We start from the raw sequence: 14,392 nt of genomic DNA on the forward strand, positions 1-14,392 counted from the left end.
CAGCTCTTTCGCTGGCATTGACTCTTAATACCTCTCACACCACGGTTAATGGTATGGTTTACAACATGGAGTATAACAGCGCCTCGCAGCTGTCTCTCTCCCCCTCCTCTGTTCCGACCATGGATGAACTCGTCCGTCTGAACGGGACCCGTAGCTATCCGTGTTGCTAAAGTTGAGGGTAAGAATCCACCAATTTTTCGCCATATAGCATTGTGATATATAACGACTTATTGTTGGTAGCTTAGCTGATTGGAGAATATAGAGTTTATTGATAACATTGAGGTAATTTATATTTTAGTATTTTTTATTGATTCACTATATAGTATTCATTATATATTGTATTGTATACCCAGTTACTGTGAATAGCTCAGATGTGTAGGCCTTAACTTCAACAATGCTAAATTCGCCTAGTTATTTCAAATGCTAAATTCTCCTGTTTGATTGTACTAGGTGCCTCGGTGAATGTATATGCTCTGACTTTAACATAGCTATTTCTGTGACCAGTTACAAGCTAATCACTCAGCTATTTCAATGCTAAATTCTATGCTAATTCCTTTGTCAAGGAGTGCCTCTGCGGATGTGTATACTTTAACTTAGCTATTTCAATGCTAAATTCTATGCTAATTCCTTTGTCAAGGGGTGCCTTTGCGGATGTGTATGCTTTAACTTTAACATAGCTTTTTCTGTGACCAGTCACAAGCTAATCACTCAGCCATTTCAATGCTAAATTATATGCTAATTCCTTTGTCAAGGCGCTTTGTTTCTTCTCACTCAGCTTAAAGGTCGTGATCTCAGCGTGGCTTTCTCACTCCAGCGCTGTCCTCCAGACAGTCTCGTCCCCTTCACCTGATGAAGGCCGCTTGTGTTGTGGCCGAAATGTCGTGAGAATATTATTGTGTTATTTTATTTTATCAATTTATTATTTTATTCTCATTCTACGTGACTTTACCGAAAGAACCAAAGAAGATGGATCCACATCAAGTTTAAATTATGCCTAAAGTCAACGTATTATAGATTGTCAAGCGATTTCCCAAGGCTTTTTTTATTGTAACCTCACTGAAACAACGTGGTTGTCTCTGATGGTGGCATGCTGATCATGTGGAAACATTTTTTTATAAGCGAATTCACAATTTCAACCTGTAAATTTTTTTGAGATATTATAAAAAGGATCATGACAGTTTTAACAAGAGTAAGTCAATTTAAACAGTTACGGACAAGTTTGCCGAAATTCCCACAAGTAATACTCAAATTTTACGTGATAATAATCAACATAAAATGTACACCTGTTATTGTACTATATTATAACATCAAATTATCAGTTTTAATGGTATACGGTCAATTGTAATTGCATTGAAATAATGTTAGAGCGCACCAGCAATGTGACATCACATCACGTGACGTGACAATGACATAACATATTCTTAGTTTTTTCGGTAAAGTCACGTTGAAGGGAAACAACAAAATAACAAAATATATATAAAACAATAAAGAATTCTCACGACGTTTCGACCATAACTCAAACGGTCATCATCAGGTTTGAGTTATGGTCGAAACGTCGTGAGAATTTTTTATTGTTTTATATATATTTTGTTATTTTGTTGTTTCTCTTCAACGTGACTTTACCGAAAAAACTAAGAATATGAATTACTGCAGTCACGAAAGCTTTAAATCAAAATGACATAACAGTTATGTCACAGACGTTACTGTGCCATCATTGTGACGTCACAATGACGTCACACCGGCCCTCAGGCTATATAAGCTGAAGCACTCTCAAACTGTCAGCAGTGTCGACTCGTCACAGGAAACAAAGCATCTTGCACCAGACCGATTTAATATTGGAGCTTGTGTAAAGAATTTGAAAAAATGGCAACGTTTGGTTTGATTTTTTACATATTTCTCATACTTTTCAACAGTCAGTACCTGGATTGGCTGCAAACCTTTGGCCATATGGCCAGTTCTGCGATAATTGCTATGAGCGAGGCCTCCATCAAAGATGCAACTGCAGTGTTTGAGTTGTTAAAAAAGATATGGAATGGTGTTGGGCATGCAATGGCATATAACGGGATTATGAAAACTGCACATTTATTGTGGACCATTGTCCATAAAATATCCATAGACATGTCTGCTATTCATGTTATTCTCATAATCTGCCACATGTGGATCATAAAACACCAACAGAGGGCAGTGATGAAAACAAAATATGCAGCAATTATCAAGAAAGTGAAAATAGTAAGACGACCCAGATTCCGAAAGATCAGACATGAGACCTATATCATAAGGGCCTGCATGGAGACCACAGATGCATCCACCGAGACCAGAGGACGCCGACCTCATCCTTGGAGTGGGCCCGTGGTTGTGATCGACAATGGACTCAGAGATTCCTCTGTCCAAACCACTGGGGACTTCACCAAGAAGACAGACACATCCAAGGTCAGCATTGAGACCAAAGATGCATCCACCGAGACCAGAGGACGCCGGCCTTATCCTTGGAGTGGGCCCGTGGTTGTGATCGACAATGGACTCAGAGATTCCTCTGTCCAGACCAGCGGGGACTTCACCAAGAAGACGGACACATCCAAGGTCAGCATTGAGACTAGAGATGCATCCACCGAGACCAGAGGACGTCGGCCTTATCCTTGGAGTGGGCCCGTGGTTGTGATCGACAATGGACTCAGAGATTCCTCTGTCCAGACCACTGGGGACTTCACCAAGAAGATAGACACATCCAAGGTCAGCATTGAGACTAGAGATGCATCCACCGTTACCAGAGGACGCCGGCCTTATCCTTGGAGTGGGCCCGTGGTTGTGATCGACAATGGACTCAGAGATTCCTCTGTCCAGACCACCGGGGAATTCACCAAGAAGACAGACACATCCAAGGTCAGCATTGAGACCAGAGATGCATCCACCGAGACCAGAGGACGCCAGCCTTATCCTTGGAGTGGGCCCGTGGTTGTGATCGACAATGGACTCAGAGATTCCTCTGTCCAGACCACTGGGGACTTCACCAAGAAGACAGACACATCCAAGGTCAGCATTGAGACTAGAGATGCATCCACCAAGACCAGAGGACGCCGGCCTTGTCCTTGGAGTGGGCCCGTGGTTGTGATCGACAATGGACTCAGAGATTCCTCTGTCCAGACCACCGGGGAATTCACCAAGAAGACAGACACATCCAAGGTCAGCATTGAGACCAGAGATGCATCCACCGAGACCAGAGGACGCCGGCCTTATCCTTGGAGTGGGCCAGTGGTTGTGGCAGAAGGTCACGGGACAGACCCAGGTGCCATGGGTTGACTGACTGATATGTAAGTCTCACACATACACACAGGCATGCATATGCAAACTCGCATACACGGAGGTTTACACTTTAAATACTATGTATGCCACCCGCCAGGATTTCTCCTAACATGTTATGTTGTTTTCAATTACCATTGTACCGAAATTCAAACATAAAAACATATTTCCCGAATTGTTCTTGTCTTTTTGGTAATTGCTCAGAGTTTCGTTTCTTGATTTAATACTTGTTTCGTCTTTCAATCGAGACAAAGAATCCGTGCGAAAATCTCACAATGCAGTGCACCCCATTGTATCAGAAAGAGGCCACAGTGAGCAAGAAAAAAAAAACATTGTCTCCATGGAATCCATCTTTCCTCAGCAACGTCCAAATCAACCAACACAACGTGGTCAGCAGTTAATTATTGTGCTGCATGTACGTGAATCATGCATACAAACTGACAGATTCATTGACACACACACACCCACAGGGGAAATACACCGCGTGAAATATTTCCTCCAAAGTTATTTGACTGAACTTCAGGATCCACATCAATTTAAAGCTTTCGTGACTGCAAGGATTCGTCTTCTTTGGTTCTTTCGGTAAAGTCACGTAGAATGAGAATAAAATAATTCATGAGGCCATTCACATATACAAGCACAGAGATCATTTCAACCGAGAAGATGGATTCTGGCTTAGTAACCATTGGAAAGATGTTTTAATCCATTTCCATTCTTAATTAATTGTATTTTACGATGACCTTCAGACCGCAGCTCTTTCGCTGGCATTGACTCTTAATACCTCTCACACCACGGTTAATGGTATGGTTTACAACATGGAGTATAACAGCGCCTCACAGCTGTCTCTCTCCCCCTCCTCTGTTCCGAACATGGATGAACTCATCCGTCTGAACGGGACCCGTAGCTATCCGTGTTGCTAAAGTTGAGGGTAAGAATCCACCCATTTTTCGCCATATAGCATTGTGATATATAACGACTTATTGTTGGTATCTTAGCTGATTGGAGAATATTGAGTTTATTGATAACATTGAGGTAATTTATATTTTAGTATTTTTATTGGTTCACTATATAGTATTCATTATATATTGTATTGTATACCCAGTTACTGTGAATAGCTCAGATGTGTAGGCCTTAACTTCAACATAGCCATTTCTGTGACCAGTCACAAGCTAATCACTCAGTTATTTCAATGCTAAATTCGCCTAGTTATTTCAATGCTAAATTCTCCTGTTTGATTTGTACTAGGTGCCTCGGTGAATGTATATGCTCTGACTTTAACATAGCTATTTCTGTGACCAGTTACAAGCTAATCACTCAGCTATTTTAATGCTAAATTCTATGCTAATTCCTTTGTCAAGGAGTGCCTCTGCGGATGTGTATACTTTAACTTAGCTATTTCAATACTAAATTCTATGCTAATTCCTTTGTCAAGGGGTGCCTTTGAGGATGTGTATGCTTTAACTTTAACATAGCCTTTTCTGTGACCAGTCACAAGCTAATCACTCAGCCATTTCAATGCTAAATTATATGCTAATTCCTTTGTCAAGGCGCTTTGTTTCTTCTCACACAGCTTAAAGGTCGTGATCTCAGCGTGGCTTTCTCACTCCAGCGCTGTCCTCCAGACAGTCTCGTCCCCTTCACCTGATGAAGGCCGCTTGTGTTGTGGCCGAAATGTCGTGACAATATTGTTGTGTTATTTTATTTTATCAATTTATTATTTTATTCTCATTCTACGTGACTTTACCGAAAGAACCAAAGAAGATGGATCCACATCAAGTTTAAATTATGCCTAAAGTCAACGTATTATAGATTGTCAAGCGATTTCCCAAGGCTTTTTTTTATTGTAACCTCACTGAAACAACGTGGTTGTCTCTGATGGTGGGATGCTGATCATGTTGAAACATTTTTTTATAAGCGAATTCACAATTTTAACCTGTAAATTATTTTGAGATATTATAAAAAGGATCATGACAGTTTTAACAAGAGTAAGTCAATTTAAACAGTTACAGACAAGTTTGCCGAAATTCCAACAAGTAATACTCAACATTTTACGTGATAATAATCAACATAAAATGTACACCTGTTATTGTACTATATTATAACATCAAATTATCAGTTTTAATGGTATACAGTCAATTGTAATTGCATTGAAATAATGTTAGAGCGCACCAGCAATGTGACTTCACATCACGTGACGTGACAATGACATAACAGTTATGTCACAGATGTTACTGTGCCATCATTGTGACGTCACAATGATGTCACATCGGCCATCAGGCTATATAAGCTGAAGCACTCTCAAACTGTCAGCAGTGTCGACTCGTCACAGGAAACAAAGCATCTTGCACCAGACCGATTTAATATTGGAGCTTGTGTAAATAATTTGAAAAAATGGCAACGTTTGGTTTGATTTTTTACATATTTCTCATACTTTTCAACAGTCAGTACCTGGATGGGCTGCAAACCTTTGGCCATATGGCCAGTTCTGCGATAATTGCTATGAGCGAGGCCTCCATCAAAGATGCAACTGCAGTGTTTGAGTTGTTAAAAAAGATATGGAATGGTGTTGGGCATGCAATGGCATATAACGGGATTATGAAAACTGCACATTTATTGTGGACCATTGTCCATAAAATATCCATAGACATGTCTGCTATTCATGTTATTCTCATCATCTGCCACATGTGGATCATAAAACATCAACAGAGGGCAGTGATGAAAACAAAATATGCAGCAATTATCAAGAAAGTGAAAATAGTAAGACGACCCAGATTCCGAAAGATCAGACATGAGACCTATATCATAAGGGCCTGCATGAAGACTACAGATGCATCCACCGAGACCAGAGGACGCCGGCCTCATCCTTGGAGTGGGCCCGTGGTTGTGATCGACAATGGACTCAGAGATTCCTCTGTCCAGACCACTGGGGACTTCACCAAGAAGACAGACACATCCAAGGTCAGCATTGAGACTAGAGATGCATCCAACGAGACCAAAGGACGCCGGCCTTATCTTTGGAGTGGGCCCGTGGTTCTGATCGACAATGGACTCAGAGATTCCTCTGTCCAGACCACCGGGGACTTCACCAAGAAGACAGACACATCCAAGGTCAGCATTGAGACCAGAGATGCATCGACCGAGACCAGAGGACGCCGGCCTTATCCTTGGAGTGGGCCCGTGGTTGTGATCGACAATGGACTCAGAGATTCCTCTGTCCAGACCACTGTCGACTTCACCAAAAAGACAGACACATCTAAGGTCAGCATTGAGACTAGAGATGCATCCACCGAGACCAAAGGACACCAACCTTATCCTTGGAGTGGGCCCGTGGTTCTGATCGACAATGGACTCAGAGATTCCTCTGTCCAGACCACCGGGGACTTCATCAAGAAGACAGACACATCCAAGGTCAGCATTAAGACCAGAGATGCATCCACCGAGACCAGAGGACGCCGGCTTTATCCTTGGAGTGGGCCCGTGGTTGTGATCGACAATGGACTCAGAGATTCCTCTGTCCAGACCACCGGGGACTTCACCAAGAAGACGGCGGACACATCCAAGGTCAGCATTGAGACTAGAGATGCATCCACCGAGACCAAAGGACGCCGGCCTTATCTTTGGAGTGGGCCCGTGGTTCTGATCGACAATGGACTCAGAGATTCCTCTGTCCAGACCACCGGGGACTTCACCAAGAAGACAGACACATCCAAGGTCAGCATTGAGACCAGAGATGCATCGACCGAGACCAGAGGACGCCGGCCTTATCCTTGGAGTGGGCCCGTGGTTGTGATCGACAATGGACTCAGAGATTCCTCTGTCCAGACCACCGGGGAATTCACCAAGAAGACAGACACATCCAAGGTCAGCATTGAGACCAGAGATGCATCCACCGAGACCAGAGGACGCCGGCCTTATCCTTGGAGTGGGCCCGTGGTTGTGATCGACAATGGACTCAGAGATTCCTCTGTCCAGACCACTGGGGACTTCACCAAGAAGACAGACACATCCAAGGTCAGCATTGAGACTAGAGATGCATCCACCGAGACCAGAGGACGCCGGCCTTATCTTTGGAGTGGGCCCGTGTTTGTGATCGACAATGGACTCAGAGATTCCTCTGTCCAGACCACTGTCGACTTCACCAAAAAGACAGACACATCTAAGGTCAGCATTGAGACTAGAGATGCATCCACCGAGACCAAAGGACACCAACCTTATCCTTGGAGTGGGCCCGTGGTTCTGATCGACAATGGACTCAGAGATTCCTCTGTCCAGACCACCGGGGACTTCATCAAGAAGACAGACACATCCAAGGTCAGCATTGAGACTAGAGATGCATCCACCGAGACGAGAGGACGCCGGCCTTATCCTTGGAGTGGGCCCGTGGTTGTGATCGACAATGGACTCAGAGATTCCTCTGTCCAGACCACCGGGGAATTCACCAAGAAGACGGCGGACACATCCAAGGTCAGCATTGAGACTAGAGATGCATCCACCCAGACCAGAGGACGCCGGCATTATCCTTGGAGTGGGCCCGTGGTTGTGATCGACAATGGACTCAGAGATTGCTCTGTCCACACCACTGGGGACTTCACCAAGAAGACAGACACATCCAAGGTCAGCATTGAGACTAGAGATGCATCCACCGAGACCAGAGGACGCCGGCCTTATCCTTGGAGTGGGCCCGTGGTTGTGATCGACAATGGACTCAGAGATTCCTCTTTTTGGTAATTGCTCAGAGTTTCGTTTCTTGATTTAATACTTGTTTCGTCTTTCAATCGAGACAAAGAATCCGTGCGAAAATCTCACAATACAGTGCACCTCATTGTATCAGAAAGAGGCTACAGTGAGCAAGAGAAAAAAAACTGACAGATTCATTGACACACACACACCCACAGGGGAAATACACCGCGTGAAATATTTCCTCCAAAGTTATTTGACTGAACTTCAGGATCCACATCAAGATCAAATTATGCCTAAAGTCAACGTATTATAGACTGTCAAACGATTTCCCAAGGCTTTTTTATTGTAACCTCACTGAAACAACGTGGTTGTCTCTGATGGTGGCATGCTGACCATGTGGAAACATTTTTTATAAGCGAATTCACAATTTCAACCCGTAAATTGTTTTGAACCTGAGTTCTTAGCGAAAGATTCAATAAAATTGTACTTTACGTTGCCGTGGAGAGGCCGAGTCCCGTGCAGAGTCCGCGGCCTCGCCTAGATTGCCCAGCCAGAGGAGGTAACACATGGCCAGACTGGGGGCTGGGCCGCTCTCCCCACCCGCGCTGCAATAATGCTATGTAAGCGCTGTAATATTAATATCTACGGACTTTATATCAGTAACTGCACGCATTGGGCTGGGGGGAGGGGAGAAGAGGACATAAGACTGTGAACCTCAGCGTTTTTTGTGTATATTTTTTAAGCATTGTTAACGCGAATGACATTTTTTTAGCAATCGTGTGTGCGTTGCTCGGGGCAACTCTTGTTAGTGTTTCGCGCATGCGCAAATGCGTGCTTTGTCCCGCGCCTGGCGGAAAAATTATATAAATAAATATAGAGAAATCACTAAAAACGCTGTTTATTGTTTTATATTTTTTATTTTATTGTTTCCCTTCTACGTGACTTTACCGAAATAACTATTTTAACAAATGTAAAGGTAACGGATGGGCAAAACGGAATAGCGCTGGCTCACCACGGGGCTTACGGCGTGGTTCCCCGGCTATTGTTTTTTTAAACGTTAACCCCACGGTTCGCGAGCGCACGTACGCAGACGGACAGACGGACAGACGGACAGACACACAGACAAAAAATGCCTTTAATAGGTAAGAAGCTAGATATTTGTGTAGGTTAAAAACGCCGCGGCGCCCTAAAATGTGGAATCAGCTCGCACAAAAAGCAGGCACCGCGTGTCTAAGGCGCCACTGACAAACTTCTCAAAGACTGCGAGTTAAACGAAGTTGTTAATAAAACCGTTGTTTAAAAAAAACTTTTAAAAGGAGTTTATTTACTGTGTGTTTTGAAGAAACGATAGTGGCAGTGATCGAGTGTTAAGAGGGTTGTAACACATCTGTTACGATTGACAACTATAGCCTTTTTCGGCTTGACCGAGGATCTAAAGGAGGTGGAATTGCCATCATTGTTCGTAATACTATTGCATGTTCACCAGCTCACTCCTTGTTTAAAAAATGTTGCTTTGAAGGTTTGGCTCTCAGAATAACTCTCCCAAATAATCAACATATATTGGTAGTGTGCTACTATAGACCGCCTAGTGGGAAGGATGTTAAAGCTGCATCTGCACTGAGAGAGCTTTTTGGGGGCCTCCCTAAAGGTGAAATAGTTTTAGTGGGTGATCTAAATTGGAATTGGCTAAACCCGCCGGCCGTGGCCACAAATTTTACAGATGAATTTAACCTGTTTCAATTAATAAATGTGCCCACAAGACCCAACCTAAAAAATCCGGGACAGTCAACTCTGCTTGACGTCCTATTGACAAATGCCCCTCACAATTTCGTACTGACTGGTGTTCTGGGTAATAACCTTAGTGATCACTCCTTCATTGTTGGGGTGAGATCATCAGCCAGACCCAAAGTCCCCCCTAAAATTGTTGAGAAGCACTCTTTGAGGCACTTCAGCACTCAGGCATTTACTATTGGTGTGCTTCACGCGGATATTGACAAGGTCTGTGATATCCCCAACCTGACTACGGCTTGGGAGACTTTCAGGTACACATTTCTCCAAATTCTTAACAAACATGATCCATTGGTCAGATTTAAAACTAAAGGCAACCGCCCACCGTGGTATGATCCTTTGATTACAAAGCTCATGAAAACTAGGGACAAGGCTTGGGCATGTGCTCAGAAAAGTAATTTGGTAAATGACTTGTTAGAATACAGGATTTTAAGGAATAAATGCATCAAAAAAATACGGTATGCAAAAAATGCCTCATTTTCCTCCACTCTCCTGGAATCACATGGAAATGCCAGGATTTTTTGGAAAACAATTAAATGTATCGAAAAGACATCCAAAACAGACAATCTGCCCGTTGAGCTTAAACGAAATGGGGAATATTTTTCAGATCCCAAAAAAATAGTTGACAATTTTAACCTTCATTTTTCTGAAGCTGGTAATCTTTTTGATAATGTATTGGGAGTCACCCCTGCTCATGCAAATTCCTACACCCCTGTCCAAACATTAAACGAATTTAGTTTCCAGCCAATCCACGAAAGTAATGTTCTGAAACAACTGTCCTACCTCAAAGGGCCCTCCTCTACCGGAGCAGATAGTTTTCCCGTCTTTGCTCTACTGTTGGTCATCTAATATACAAACCTATAGCCCATATTTTCAACCTGTCCATCAAAGAATCATCAGTTCCTCTAGAATGGAAACATTCCTATGTCCGTCCACTTCACAAAGGGGCCCTAAAGATGATCCCAATAACTACCAACCTATCTCAATTTTGTCCCCATTGATGAAATTTTTTGAAAAATTAGTGAACTACCAAATTAGCAGTTTCCTGTCCACCAACAATCTACTACATCTAAAACAATCTGGGTTCCGAAAAAAATACAGCACCACATCTGCTGCATTAGACTCTCTGAATCAAATTTACAGTAGCCTTGATAATAAGCAGTACTGTGCCTGTCTTTTTCTTGACCTGTCCAAAGCTTTTGATACCGTAGACCACAACACCCTACTTATTAAACTAAGTTGCCTCAGTTTTTCCGAAAACACAGTAAAATGGTAAAAAAATTACCTATTTTCTCGCACCCAAACTGTATTTACAGATGGTTGGAGGTCAAACAGTGTTAAGATAACAAAAGGGGTTCCACAGGGTTCCATCCTCGGCCCCCTCTTGTTCTCTCTTTGTGTCAATGACTTGGGCACTGACCTGGATCATTCCAGGGTAAATCTTTTTGCAGATGACACGATACTGATTACTGCTGGCCGCTCTCCGGATGACGTGATTGCTAAGCTCCAGGGTGACTTCAACAAACTACAACATCAGCTAGTTGCTCTTAAACTAGTCCTGAATACCTCCAAAACCAAGGTGCTATGGTTCTCACTAAAGTAGGAAGTTATTTTTCCCCAATTACATTCCTCAAATAATTATCAAATAGAGCAAGTAAAGATCTATAAGTATCTTGGGGTCATCCTGGATTCAAAACTGAATTTTGAAGATCACATTGATTATATTGGTAAAAAGACAAAAATAAAAATTGGTTTTCAGTATCGACACAAGCACTGCTTCCCCCCAATGTTCCGTTTGGAATTTATAAAAGCTACCATACTGACTCTACTTGATTACTGTGATATCGTGTATAAATCAGCCCCAAGTACTGTACTGAAGAAGCTTGATTCCATCTATCACTTGGCCTTAAGATTTGCATTGAACTGCCCATATAGGACTCACCACTGTAATCTCTACATTGGGTCAAACTTAACATCTCTTAATGTTCGACGGCTTGTGCACCAGATCTTATTTGTTCACGATGTACTTACAAAAAAATCCGCAGACTACCTGCTGGATCTCCTCTCTATTTCAAAGAACAAATTTGACCTCAGGTCTTCGCTCATTTACCAGCTTCACATTCCCTATTGCCGTACAAAAACCGGAGGAAGGGCCTTTGCTATTGATGCCCTCAGGGTCTGGAATGCTATTGCCAATAAACTGCAACTTGAATCACTACCTATGAGATCTTCACTCAAAACCGCTCTAGAGGAGTTGCACACCCCTAGCTGCCACTGCTATTCAGTGGCCTAAAATAAAATGTTTCGCTCCGGATGACCGCTGCAAAGTATTATCGGTATTTTGATTTAGTGTTCTGATCTTAAAGGTGCATTGAAAAATGATACTCCGACTGATGCTCCTGTTGTTGAGGAGTGACTCATGCAGCCGGCTATGGCTCTAGGATTTGGTGTTACATGTTATTTATGTAGTTTATTGTTAAAAATTCGGTCACAGTCCCTATGATCACTGTTACATTGCATTTATGGCTTTATTTTGATTTCAAAAAGTTTTTTGGTTTGGCCATGTTTTTGTTTATTGTAGTACGGAGTTAGACTGATGGCCTTAATCTTAGTTGTCTTGTGGTTGTTGTTGTTGTTTGACTTGCATCCCACTGGGATTTTTGCACACAGCGTTGGTGTACGGTGCTATTTCAGGAATATTTTGATGTTTTTTCCTGGATTTTCTGTTTGCACAGTCACATTGTTACTTTAAGATGTTTTCTTGTTCATGTTTTTTGTTGCGGTTGCACTTCATGGTATATTTTTAAGAGCGTGTGCTTATTGAAATCCTTGTTCACGTTTATCAACCTTTATTTAATTATTGCTATTCGTAAATGCAACGTGTAATCAGACGGGTACCTTCGCATCTTCCAACCCACACTCCTCCCAAAAGTAGGCCGACAATAACACCGAGTGATTGCCCCGTCATGTCGCCAAATCTGCAGTCTCCACAATAACACCTGCAAAGGGGGTAACGGTGAAATGAGGAACTCCAATACAGGGAACGAATTACACACTACTCTTTCGTTCTTTCGGTAAAGTCACGTAAGTATAAAATAAAATAAATCATAAAATAACTTTAATTAATGTGATTTAATTTATTTTATACCTACGTGACTTTACCGAAAGAACCAAAGAGTATGGATCCCTGCAGTCACGAAAACTTCAAATCAAGATTGAATTACACATTGCAGTTATGTTCCAGAGGTCCGTTCGCAAGTCGATTTGTTCGTAAGTCCAACTTAACTACTCCTGTCGATTACAAACATGTTGTATGGCATGTACACTAAACACGGGGAATGGTTTTAACTGTTGAATAATATCCTGTAGATGCCACTGGTTCTTCACGTTGTGCAGATGTAGATGCCACTACCACCGCCATCTATCGCGCGGCGGTTGAACTTACGACTCTCGATCCGAACGGGCAACTGGACAAGTTTGTTCGTATCTCTGTAAGTTCGTAAGTAGATTGTTCGTAAGTAGAGAGGCGTCCGTGTACGTCTGTACACAATCGTTTGTACTGCATGCAATATTCAGTGCGTGATTACAAGTTCACTCCTTTAAGTTATTGGTGAAGTATGGCCAAACGGCCAGCACGTCGACGGGTGATTGACACTCGTCATCCAGCAGTGGCTTGACAAAGTCTCTACGTTGGCAAGTAGCAACAAAAACTCAACACGACCGTCAATAACACTGCGGCCTTAAAAGGGGGGGGGAAGAAACCGTACGGGCGACGTTTCGGCCAATTACCCTTCTTCAAAGCCAGTGGCGTGCATCGCCTGTTGCCATTCAAGTCGCAACAGTGGACACCTCCTTACGTGCCACGCGAATATCGTCTGCGTGTCCGCCGTTGACGGATGCGCACGGCCACTTGCAACCGTGTTCACGGGCTGCGACCGGCCCCCAGCAAGCAAAGCGAAGCCCTATGCTGCCTGTGTTAGTTAGCGTGTTGCCGGGGTGAGTGGTGGGAGCTCAAGGTTCAACTCCGGTCCCCGGGGTTTGTCGGAGGGAAGTACAGGGCGGACGTGCGGGAGAGAGAGAGAGAACGAGAGAGAGAAGCGAAGGTGTGTCATCGCGTTGCGGGGTGACTCAGCCACCAGCGGCTGACGGATGACTCCCCACCGGCCAAGGAGACCGACGAGGAGCGAATGCAGAAGAAGAGAGGAAGAAGACTACGATAGGCGGACGGGCGAGAGGCCGTGGAGCAAAGCAGCAGCAGCAGGAGGAGGGCGAGAGACCTTCAAGGTGCAGTGGAGATGAGGCCACGGCCGGGTAAGCGGTGGTGGTGGTGGTGGCGGTGTTGGCGGTGTTGCAGTCACTGCTTCTTCCTGAATCGCGTCGTACAAAAGAAAAGGGGTGAGGCGACTGCCCCCGTGTGGTCTGAGCTCTTAATCAAGTATTAAAGCTGTCGTGACCGCATAAAATTACTCATTGGTTTTTTCGGTAAAGTCACGTATGTAGAAATACAATAGAATTATATTAAAACAAAAAAACAATCACGACGTTTCGATCACAACGCATGATGAAGATTGTCTGAGCTCTTGTTTGGATTTTTTGTTTGTTTAAAAAAACAAAAAAATATCATCCC

At 43.3% G+C, this 14,392-nt stretch overlaps 1 protein-coding gene across 1 annotated transcript in view; it reads right to left on the bottom strand.

The window, feature by feature from the left end:
- Nucleotides 1–14,182, bottom strand: part of GBA1 (glucosylceramidase beta 1) — a 123,087-nt gene extending 108,905 nt beyond the window's left edge. Inside the window, exons 1-2 of the mRNA XM_032953594.2 lie at nt 14,043–14,182; nt 12,664–12,764 (exon numbers count right to left, since the gene is read on the bottom strand). Coding sequence (XP_032809485.1) covers nt 12,664–12,733 — 70 coding nt within the window. The 5' untranslated portion in view covers nt 12,734–12,764; nt 14,043–14,182. The remainder of the gene's footprint in view (nt 1–12,663; nt 12,765–14,042) is intronic.
- Nucleotides 14,183–14,392: the final 210 nt, after the last annotated feature.

This window comes from Petromyzon marinus, chromosome 13, assembly GCF_048934315.1.
Source record: "Petromyzon marinus isolate PM22_M1 ecotype Great Lakes invasive population chromosome 13, UKy_Petmar_22M1.pri1.0, whole genome shotgun sequence".
NCBI lineage: Eukaryota > Metazoa > Chordata > Hyperoartia > Petromyzontiformes > Petromyzontidae > Petromyzon > Petromyzon marinus.